Genomic DNA, 11192 nt, shown 5'->3' on the forward strand with positions numbered 1-11192 from the left:
TAGAGAACAAGAACCCCATTACTTCAATGTAAAGTAAATGGGAGTATTATTAATTGAGATGCTATGAATATTAATTGAGACCATAATCAAGTTTAAAAGTTTTGAGTAATGGCTTGCTTCTGGGCAGGGGTTAAAGATACCGGATAATCAACCTTGAAAGTAACGTCCAAATCACCTTTTTGACCGGGCAGCTTGCTGATGGGCATTCCCAAACCTGGGTAAACGGTTGACGTATTTGGTTGAACAGGTTGTGATCTGTGTAACGGTATTCTTCTACCATCAATGAGGGATATTTCCTTGCTGAAACCACATAAGGACTCCTTGAATGTTAATGGTAGGTTCATTTTCAAATTGTTGCCTTCTCTCTTGAAGACAGGATGAGGCTTTTCCTCCAATACAAATTGGACCGTCTGTCTTGCGTGACATTCGGGTTGATAGTCACCTTCGTTAGCAAAATTGATCTTCGTGCCAGCCTTCCAACCAGGTTTTATGTTAACTTCGATAACCTTACTCTCTTTAGAACCTGAAGCACTCTTTCTATTCAATTTCATCTTCTTTGTTGCACCACGGTACAAATCTTCTAATGATACTGGTAATGGCATTGTTACAGTATCAGGCTCGGGACGGGAACGAGAGGATCCACCACTGAACCCACCTGGCATACCTCCAAATCCACTAGAGCCTCCGAAATGGTTCGAGTGTCCAGAGCCTCCAAATCCGCTTCCACCGAAACTGCTGCCACCAAATCCAAATCCATCGTCACCACCACCACCTCCCATACCGAAGCCACCCATCTGGGAGAAGATATTAAATGCATCAGCTTGTGAGAATCCACCAGCTCCACCTCCACCTGTCGAGAAGTGGAATCCGCCCGGTCTTCCACCTGCTCCGCCAGCACCAGCACCAGCTGATTCGAAAGGGTTACCTCCGGCCGGAGCATTACCTCTAGCAGCTTCTAATCCATAGTCATCGTACACTTGTCTCTTGTCAGCATTCGATAAGATATCAAAAGCCTCAGATATCTCTTTAAATTTTTCAGTATCACCAGTCGGCTTATCAGGATGGTATTTTAATGCTGATTTTCTATATGCTTTTTTCAACTCAGTCTCTGATGCTGAAGGTGATACTCCAAGCAAATCATAAAGTTTTGTTTCCTTTACCATTGTAGCTCCAACTCTTATTTATATTCTATGCGAGAAGTTCTATAATGAGACTACTTTAAATCAATCTATTTTTAAGAAAAGATCTATATGTTATACAATTGCTCTCTTAAAAGCATCTCTTTATCATTTAATTCGATCATAAGCTCCAGAGGTCAAAAACCATCGAGAATCTTCTAGAATATTCTAATCACGTGAGAGAGCACCTGACTTATTGGGTGCAAATACAATATTGAAAAACTCGATCTAACATCAAAGTTACTATAAACATCCTACGTAAATGCGGCTAACAGATAGGACTATTCAACCCTTCAACACAAAAGCTAATGAAACTGAACACATTAATCGGTTTTTGCTGACCTAGCTTTCTTTTTCAAAGCTCTAATACGAATGCTCTTGTGCATATTGAAATTTAATTTGTTGGCCAACTTCGAATATACACCGACAGTATTCTCGATTCCAAAGTGCATAAGAGCGTGTGACCAGAATGGGGTACTTGTAGCATACCTCTCCTGAGCGCCACCACGGCGACCAACTGATTTCAACACCGAAGCCACAAAATTTTGAGGACTAGGAATGGCTGCAGAGGAACGTCTAATTTTCGACATAGCAGAAACGACCAAATAGGAAATGACCAACTCAACATCAATTCTTTGAGATGCCAATTCTCCGGCCAATGCAGCTGACCAGGCTTGTAAAAATGCCTTTGATCCGGAATACGTAGCCAAGTAAGGAGTTGGGAGCAATCCACCAAAGGAACCCATCGTCAAGATCAAACCACGAAGAGTTTTATCCTTTGCGACGGTCTGAGAAATCAAGGGTGCCACTACCTGTGTTATTTTAAGCGTAGCAGTATTATTGATGGTAATAATGTCCCTCAATTCCTTATCCTCTGTTTCCAAGAATGGAACTGGGATCGAATGAGATTGGCCGACGTTGTTGACAAGAATAGTCACAGGGAGTTGTGAAATAGATTCTGATAAGAGCTCATAGTTTGACGTCTCATCTGCTGAAGCATCAAATGCAACGACTTTAGTTTGTACCTTGAATGAGGTCTCAATTTCGGTAGCTAATAACTCCAACTTTTGTTGTGTCCTCGAAACCAAAACCAAATTGAACCCTTTCTTAGCTAACAGCTTTGAGTACTCCTTGCCAATTCCATCTGATGCACCAGTGACAATAGCCCACGTATTTTTTTTAGCTCCGTATTTTTTAAAATTGACAGGTGGTAAGATGAACACATCAGCGATCAAGGAGAACAAACTTAAAAGAAAAGTAGTTAACTTGAACACCCCAACAAAGAGTGAGATATAAAGCACTAGTTCAATGAACTTGGATTCAGTATTCAACAATACAAACGTCATGTTCACAATATAATTGGGAAATAAAACTAATTATGAATACGAGTCTAGCTTTTTAAAGTCAGATATTATCGTGCGCGTTACAGATTATCAAGTTACATTAGTTAATATCATTAAATTAATAATACATTATAGAGAACCATAAAGACCTCATCATGCTCCAAATATCTACACGTAGGCAAACTCCTCAAGCTTTTCATTCAAAATGTTGACATGTAGATCTTCTCTTTCAGCTTGTTTCTCAAGGAGTTTTACCGAATTTTCAATTCGTAATCTTTCTTGCTGTATTTCAAGAAGTTTTTCGTCAGCCTTTTGAAGCTCCTCATAACGCAGTTCAAACACATTACGGGTCTGTCCATCGGTAATGTGCAAGATTTCGATCCAAGGATTTGAAAAGCTTGGTTTTGAACCATTGAATGTGCTTTTCAGAGACGGCTGTTTCTTTTGTGCGAGAGAATATCCATCTTCCAGCCTCTGCTTACGTTCTTCATGCGAGCCATAGCTTCTACCTCTACTTCCATACACTCCTCTATATCTTCTGTCGCCCCCGTGCCCATAAGGTGCCGAAGAACTATATCCTTCGTGACTACCGTAGCCTCCATCACCAGCACTATGACGTCCTCCGGATCCAGATCCAGAGCTACGACTGATACTGCTACCATCATCTTTTTCTGTATCACCGAGATTATCCCTATTAATGTCATTGTTTCTACTATCTTCTCTCTGTCCATAGTCTTGTTCCTCATAGTAGTAATTGTCTCGAGCCGGCCCATAGCCTCCACGACCTCGATACGAGCTGTATCTGTTCAGATACCCTCCACGATAATATGATCCTCTATTTCCACCACTTCCACTTCCACTAGCTCTACCTCTACCACGGCCCCTATAGCCTCGGTAAGAGCCTCCGCTGTAGTAGTCATCTCCTTCGTAAAAGCTGCCGTACCTGCCCCCCATTTTAATATTCGACTTAGAAGGCAATCTATAAAAGTGATCCGAATACTGATATATAGAATGCAAACTCTAAACGTCTGCTATTTGATGTGGTTCGCAGTATAGACTTTTATAATTCTTACGATTAAGTGTATTTTTCATTACTTTATTGAATAGTTCTGCTCTTTCTTTTCTACAGTAGTGTTGAACTCAAATTCTCACACTTCAACGAATTTTTTTTTTGTGGTATGCCCATCAATTACAACTCCCAAAAAGGAAAAATGCACCTTGAAACGAAAACACGAGAATCTATCTTGCGGTTAAGGAATCGTATTCAAGGCGAAAAGCTTTAGTAGAAAAAGTATAACTTCTTTAGACCTTTGTGATAAGCAGTAGCTTGTATTTTATGCTTAAGACTGAACTGATAGTCGAAGAAGAGGTATAACTGAGGAGAGTGTAACTTTAGTTCAATGGGAACCATTGTGACTGGTGATGAGGAAGCTTTTGAGCAAGGTTTTTCGGGGATGAGCAGAGAGAGATGTCTAGATAGTTCAATAAACCAATATGATACGGGAGGGTTCAGATCATCGAATGCAAATAAAGTGGACAAGCTAATATCTGAAATCGAAGCTCTGTTTTATCCACAGAGTGGGAGTGGGATAATATCAGTCACGGAGAAAGAAATCAACACTTTGGGCTTTCCAGTAGCTGAAGAAGATGTCGTAATATCAGAAATAGAAGAGCCAGGAGCTTCAGAAACGAATCCGATCGAATTAGATTCAGATGACGATGACTTCGATGAAACTGCAACTTTAATGGAGGCACCGGTAACCACACTGTCGAGCATGTACGAATATGATACGAGTCCCTTGCGTAACAAGAAGGCGAAAAATGAATTCAATGTAGCAGAGATCCTAGATGATATTGAAGCATTCCACGAAAATTTGGCACGAAAGTTCAACGTTTTTGATTACCAACTAAATTGCTTCGAAGAACAAAATAAGCATGATAGTGAAAGGTTGAAAGAACTCGCTGAAAAGACTCATATAATAACTAACAAGATAACCAGACTCAATCATGACGCTTCTGATATGAAAAGAGAATTCGTGAATATATTGATAGAAAGAAGCGAAGAAAATGGACTGATTTCCGCAGACCTCCTTCCTCAAGCGGTGGATCTCAGGCTCACAAAGCTCACCGAGGAGGACAAAATAATAATCGACAAACTAGTCAAAGGAACTTCGCCAGAGGTAGGGGATCAAAATATTCTGTTTGCCTTATTCTCCATACCTTTGGCAATTACCCTATTAATTACAGCATATATTTACCATGAAATTACTAGCTATTTTAAGCGATTAAAGCTTATAAGTAAATCCTAGTGTATATACACTATTAAGTAATGACGAGAAAGAAATAGCATCAAGAACCACAATGTAGAAGTATGAATATTAGCCCATATTAATCGATCTATGGTGAGCGTCGATCCCATCACTATCATCTTGAAAATATGGATGAATAAGCGCTCTCTTTGCACTTATCCGTCCACTTGGATCATATACCAACATTTGATCCAATAAATCAAGCCCATTGTCGTCGAGAGAAGGCACAACATCAGAAAGTTTCTTTTTGGACCATTTAGGAAACGTTGGCTTAAAATCTGGTAAGTAAGACACGTCCGGCCATGTTTCTTCTGTTGGAGTACCTAATGTTCTAAAGATTCTGAATATTTCATCAATTTCAGAATCGCCTGGAAACAATGGCTTTCTGTTACACATCTCTGCAAATATACAACCGACAGACCACATATCAACACCAGTCGAGTATTGCTTACCACCTAATAAGATCTCTGGAGCCCTGTACCAAAGAGTCACAACCTCATGCGTATAAGCTCTCAAAGGAACACCGAAAGCTCTTGCTAACCCGAAATCAGCCAATTTCAAATTACCTTCTTTATCAATCAATAAATTTTGCGGTTTCAAATCTCTATGAATAACCCTATGGGCATGACAATGCTTAATTCCTTTCACTAATTGTACCAAAAACCTTTTAACCATGCTAGCACCTAGTCCAACACCTTGTGGTATCGACTCCATGTATTTTTTTAAATCAAGATCTAAAAATTCAAAAACAAGATATAACTTATGAGAATCCGAATGTATTATGTCGTACAACCTAACAATATTATCATCTCTCATTTCCTTAAGTAAAGAAATCTCTCTGATAGCGGTAGATGGGACTCCTTCATCTTCTGATTCCAACCTGATCTTCTTAATCGCAACAACTCTATTATTATGTTTCGTGTCCAATGCTTTATAAACAACACCATAAGTACCTATGCTAGTTAGTATGTATGATTAACCAAATTAACCAACCTTGTATTCGATAGTTATACGACACACCACATTTAAACCAATACTTACCTTCTCCAATTTTTTCTTGACGTTGATAATCAGATAACTCCACCATCTCAGTCTGTAATTCGTATTACTTCTAAATTATCCAAATGTTCAGAAGTTCAAAGCGATTTTACACCAGGTTATCGTTTGAAATGAACAGTGAACTTCGTTTTTGTGAAAGAAGTGTTGATTCGTCTAAAAGCCGTCCTGTTTTTTTTTTTTCTTTTATGTTTTCTAAACATAACCGCGTTAGGTTAAAATCGTGTTCGTAGTAAGTGAAATGAATATTAGTGCAAACTAGTGTACAGGTGAATATAAAACTATATACTACAAAAGCTCAAGTTCTTCATGGAGCAAGGTTACGTTTCTTCCCATCGCCGGCCTCACATACTTTAATCTCCCGACCCCATTCACTATTCAAAATCTGTTTACCATTAATTCTCCTCTCAGGTTTGGGATCAAGAATAGAGTAGATAACATTCCGGCACCTGGCTCTTTTTAAGGACTCAATAGGTTCGTAACCAGTAGCATCTTTCCTCTTTAATAAATACTCTTCAAAGAACTCATCTTTCCTGGGATCTGCCAATTTCCATAATTGCCTACCTGTTCTCATGGCCATGTAAATGACTCCACAGGCCCATATGTCAACTCCTCTAGGATCAAACGAATCCTGAGAGAACTCCTCAGGGGCAATATATGGAGATGAACCGCATATACCTTCACTTAGTTGGATTTCCGATTCCCAGGCCATTTTGAAACACTCACCATTTCCAAAGTCTGTGATTTTCAAAACACCATTTTGAGTCAACAACAAGTTTTCTGGTTTCAAGTCACGGTGACATACTCCCATCTCATGCATATAATTAACACCTCTGATCAATTGTTTAAAGAAGCAATCAGCTTCAGCATACTCTAGTTTCCCAGCGGTGATGATCAAAGTATACAAATCTCCTCCAGAGCAAAATTCCATGACTTCACAATAATCACCATTTGCATCTTTCAATAAATCAAGGGTGTCAATTATGTTAATATTCTTCAACGATGACGATATGCAAAATTCAGACGTAAGACGCCTGTTATATTTCTTTTCGGATTCACTGGGTCTCCTTTTAAATTCTTTGACAGCATAAAGGATCTCTTCCGAGCCATCAAGCTTTTTGTGAGAAATTCTAACGGTTCCAAATGAACCTCTACCTATAACCTCCAGACATCGGCCATATTTCTCAACAAAAGAACGAGAGTCCTGCTGTTCGGGCGGACCCAATGCAGGTCCATGGTAAGGAGATACATTATTTTCAAACTGGTTCACCAAGCCAGCAAACAAAGTTGGTGGCTTGTTCTTCTGATCTTGGTTAGGCGTTTGAGGTACACCATTAAGAATATTTGGAACGGCACTTTTAGCTTCACTTCTAAGCTTCTTAGCACCCAATAAATCCTTGATCATATTAGAAAGCTTTTCTTGCCTTTTTGCAGATTTTAAATTATGTTCATGATTTCCATTTTCCAACATTCTAAAACGAGGTTTCACTGCGGCAGCTTGGCTGGATTGGTCCTTCAAAAGTGGAGGTCTGGCTTTCACTGACGAAGATCTTGAAACAGGATTTGATTTCAGGACAACTCCAGATGAGGGTCTCTTAATAGCTGACGGTGTTCTTGAAACCAGTGGCGCTCCCGAATTGTTCATGGTTAAATTTTGCAAGCTTGAAATTGTATTACTAGTTGCAGCCAGAGATTGAGGCTGGGGATGCACAATTTCACCTGAGGATAACAGTGAATTAGAGGGTGAAGCATTGTTCGAAATGGTTGTAGGAACAATCTTCGAATTAGAGTTGCCCTGGTTCAGTTTAGGTGACATACTCGAAGGGGACACAACTGCCTCCTTACGAAGGGGAGTAACAATATCATCTTCTTGGTTATTGGAGACAACATTTGTACCTAACTGATCAGTCGATTCGGCAGCTCCATTCTCTAACTCCCCATTCTCATTCACAAGTGTTGTTGACAGGACTCCGAAGAGTTTCCCCAACTTATTGATAGTTTTCTTCGATTTAGAGTCCACCATGGGCTTCCGATATAACGTTAACACTACTCAGTTCCGTCCTAATGCTCTTTTCCTACTTCTTTTACTTTATCTTTGCCGTCCTGCTTTCCCATATCCCACATCACAAGCAAAATTTTCTTAGGGAAAAAAGACTGTGCTAGACAATGTCGCGCTAGGGTTCAATGTGACATCAGCTGATCTCATAAAGTCGCCTAGATTCCGCGACATTGTCCCTCTGAAAAGGGTCCTCTATATGTCTACTTGAACATTAAATTAACAACAAAAGATCGATCCACATGGTACAGAATTCATCAATAGGATGAATCTCTCTCACCTGACCAATATGTACATCAATCTGTACATTCCGAGTTGTCTGTGACGTTGATGGTATGGGAACAATAAACTCACTGTATATAAAACTACCACGAGACCATGTGGATATTAACAATGTCATTTGATAGGAGAATATTCCCCCAATATTCCCCTTGTGGACCTCGAAGTCTGCAAAAACGGTAGGCTACATTATTAGAGGAGGCTAACATTAACATCGACGAATCCCCGACTGCAAAGGGATGGTATGTTTGAGCCACATCGATTTACATCAAATGTTATTGTTGCAAAGATGTATATTACATTGTTGTAAAGAGAGATCAACCACGTTTTTTGGATTTAGTGTCGGTAATCAGAGGACGGTATACCTGGTAACGATCCGATTGCATAAGGTCGCTAATAATCTAACATTCTTGGAAGAAAGAGCGTTTAGGGGTGTTTTCTTGGTATCTTAAAGTCAGTGATATAAAGAGGGCCATAAATGCTATCTTTTATAGTTGCGAAAAAATAGTGCGTGAAAAAAAGAAATTTTTCAAAAAAATTATAGATAAATAATATTGACTTTATAACAGCCGTATAAAGAAAGATACCTAACGAGTGGACATAGACAAACGTCAATCGCTATACACCAAAAAGAATGCGGACGCTTATATCGATAATTACAGTTATTGGTAGCATTTGTTTGTCCGTAGTAGAGGGAGATTCCATAGACAATGTGAATGTATTTTTTGGAGCAGACGGTGCAGGACATGTTTTCCCAGGATCGACTCGTCCCTTTGGGATGGTGAAGATGGGTATAGATGCTATTGATTCAAGTTTTGGAGATGCTTATTCTGGATATGCGCCTGGTGGTATAATCAATGGGATATCCATGATGCACGAATCGGGGACTGGAGGAGCCCCAGAATACGGGGTGGTTTCGCAGCTACCGTTAGTATCAGAAATAGACTACACGACGGAAAGTTATATCGAAAGATCAGAGGCCGATGTTGGTATAGTAGGAAAATACACCGTCAAGACGACAGACAACACTACCATTGAGTTTGCTGGAGCCGAAAGATCAGGAATTTACAAATACACATTTCCAGATGGAGCAACCCCTCAAATTATGATAAACGCGTCACATCATTTAGCTGCACCATCTAGGCCATGGTGGACACAGTATTTCGTTAACGGGTCCATTGAAGCTAGTGAGAATAAATATGGGTACACCGGGTATACTACCATCAAGGGAGGTTGGGGATTACAAGCACCTTGGACCATCTATTTTTGTGGAGATTTCAAAACACCCTCCAACAAAGTCATTAGCTTCACAGACTCAAATGCTGAAGAAGGTTCATCCGCGTTTGCTGACCTGCAAAACTCGTCCATTGGATTAGTTTTTGAGTTTCAAAATGAGACTGAAATTTACAGTAGAGTTGGTGTTTCTTTCATTTCAACTGATCAAGCTTGTGAGAATATCAATCAAGAGCTTGGTGAAGATTATGATCTCAAAGGGACTGTTGAGGCCACTCAAAATAAGTGGAGAAGCGAAGTCTTTGACAAGGTTAATTTTAAGACCGACAACGATACCATAAGAAACTGGCTTGTTGATTCCCTTTATGGTGCTCATTTATTACCATCCAATAGAACAGGGGAAAATCCTAACTGGGACTCATCAGAGCCATATTATGATGACTTTTTTACACTCTGGGATACGTTTAGATGCTTGAATCCCATGATTAATATACTTAATCCAACTAGGGGAGCTGAAATTATTAGAAGCTTTACGGCAATATATGAAAACGAAGGGTTTACTCCAGATGGACGTTCCGCAAATCAAAATGGTAGAACCCAAGGAGGGTCTAATTCAGATATCGTAATGGCAGATGCTTACATTAAGAATATAAATGAAGGGGTCAACTGGAACAGTGCCTATGCTGCTATGGTCAAGAATGCTGAAGTGCAGCCCCCTTATTGGTATGATTCTTATGCTCCAGATGCTTCTACTAAGGATGGAAGAGGCGCTTTACCAGATTGGCTCAAGTACGGATGGGTCACTAGAAATTATACCCGATCTGTTACAAGAACTATGGAATATGCATACGACGACTATGCGCTCTCTGTTGTTGCTAAGGGTCTAGGAAAAAACTCCGACCATAAAAAATATTTAGCTAGATCAGCTAACTGGCAAAACATATGGAACTTTGCAGCTACAGCTGAAGGTTATAACTATACTGGTTTTATCCAGCCAAAGAATGCCGATGGATCTTTCAACTACACAGATTACGACCCGATGTCTTGTGGAGGATGTTACTGGGGCGATGATGAATACGAAGGCAAACCAGTTGAGTACGGTTGGGCTGTACCTCATGATGTGGAGACATTAAAGTCGTTCATTGGCTCTGAACTGACATTCCTTCGTCGTTTAGACGACATGTTTGGTCTTCATGGCCAAGACACGGATGGAGTTGCCGATATAGGAAACGAGCCTAGTTTTTTGACTCCCTACCTTTACAATTATGTCAATGCCCAATATAGAACGGTTGAGACAATAAAATACTTAGTTAATAGCAAGTATTCTTCAACTTTACTTCCAGGAAATTCAGATGCTGGAGCCATGCAAGCGTGGCTCTTCTTCGCCTTGATTGGGTTGTATCCGGTTGCAGCGACACCAACTTATCTTTTATCTTCTCCTTTTTTGCCATATGTGGCCATCACGTTGGCAAATGGTAAAAAAGTTGAAATAACGGCCAAAAATCTTAGTGAAGATAACATCTACGTCAAATCAGTCACCGTAAACGGCAAAAACTGGAACAAAAACTGGATTAGCCACGAAGATGTGTTTGTGAATGGTGGAAAAATTGTGTTTGATCTTACTAATGAGAAAACTATTTGGGAATCTGGTGATATTCCTCCAAGTCCAGGACATTACACTTTAGTCAACAGCCGGAATTACAATACAACAAAAACTTAAAATTTGTACTAGATTTAA

General features: G+C 39.8%; 8 protein-coding genes across 8 annotated transcripts; 2 read left to right on the forward strand and 6 right to left on the reverse strand.

Moving 5' to 3' along the window:
• Positions 1-92: 92 nt before the first annotated feature.
• On the reverse strand, positions 93-1163 carry SIS1 (type II HSP40 co-chaperone; the record flags this gene model as incomplete). The annotated part of the gene is made up of 1 exon (XM_062956768.1): positions 93-1163. One exon carries the CDS (start codon positions 1161-1163, stop codon positions 93-95), a length of 1071 nt encoding a protein of 356 aa, XP_062807676.1.
• A 338-nt stretch (positions 1164-1501) lies between these two features.
• Positions 1502-2524, reverse strand: PRCAT00000850001 (ketoreductase; the record flags this gene model as incomplete). The annotated part of the gene is made up of 1 exon (XM_062956769.1): positions 1502-2524. One exon carries the CDS (start codon positions 2522-2524, stop codon positions 1502-1504), a length of 1023 nt encoding a protein of 340 aa, XP_062807677.1.
• A 165-nt stretch (positions 2525-2689) lies between these two features.
• On the reverse strand, positions 2690-3475 carry PRCAT00000851001 (uncharacterized protein; the record flags this gene model as incomplete). The annotated part of the gene is made up of 1 exon (XM_062956770.1): positions 2690-3475. One exon carries the CDS (start codon positions 3473-3475, stop codon positions 2690-2692), a length of 786 nt encoding a protein of 261 aa, XP_062807678.1.
• A 446-nt stretch (positions 3476-3921) lies between these two features.
• PRCAT00000852001 (uncharacterized protein) lies at positions 3922-4830 on the forward strand (the record flags this gene model as incomplete). The annotated part of the gene is made up of 1 exon (XM_062956771.1): positions 3922-4830. One exon carries the CDS (start codon positions 3922-3924, stop codon positions 4828-4830), a length of 909 nt encoding a protein of 302 aa, XP_062807679.1.
• Positions 4831-4899: 69 nt separating this feature from the next.
• On the reverse strand, positions 4900-5917 carry CDC28 (cyclin-dependent serine/threonine-protein kinase; the record flags this gene model as incomplete). Its single annotated transcript, XM_062956772.1, has 2 exons — positions 4900-5783; positions 5872-5917. 2 exons carry the CDS (start codon positions 5915-5917, stop codon positions 4900-4902), a joined length of 930 nt encoding a protein of 309 aa, XP_062807680.1.
• Positions 5918-6193: 276 nt separating this feature from the next.
• Positions 6194-7909, reverse strand: PRCAT00000854001 (serine/threonine protein kinase; the record flags this gene model as incomplete). Its single annotated transcript, XM_062956773.1, has 1 exon — positions 6194-7909. One exon carries the CDS (start codon positions 7907-7909, stop codon positions 6194-6196), a length of 1716 nt encoding a protein of 571 aa, XP_062807681.1.
• Positions 7910-8156: 247 nt separating this feature from the next.
• Positions 8157-8342, reverse strand: PRCAT00000855001 (uncharacterized protein; the record flags this gene model as incomplete). Its single annotated transcript, XM_062956774.1, has 1 exon — positions 8157-8342. One exon carries the CDS (start codon positions 8340-8342, stop codon positions 8157-8159), a length of 186 nt encoding a protein of 61 aa, XP_062807682.1.
• A 513-nt stretch (positions 8343-8855) lies between these two features.
• On the forward strand, positions 8856-11174 carry PRCAT00000856001 (uncharacterized protein; the record flags this gene model as incomplete). Its single annotated transcript, XM_062956775.1, has 1 exon — positions 8856-11174. The coding sequence occupies one exon, from the start codon at positions 8856-8858 to the stop codon at positions 11172-11174; it is 2319 nt and encodes a 772-aa protein (XP_062807683.1).
• Positions 11175-11192: the final 18 nt, after the last annotated feature.

Source organism: Priceomyces carsonii, assembly GCF_900007245.1.
Source record: "Priceomyces carsonii strain CBS4050 genome assembly, scaffold: Debaryomyces_carsonii_scaffold_1, whole genome shotgun sequence".
NCBI classification, from domain to species: Eukaryota; Fungi; Ascomycota; class Pichiomycetes; order Serinales; family Debaryomycetaceae; genus Priceomyces; species Priceomyces carsonii.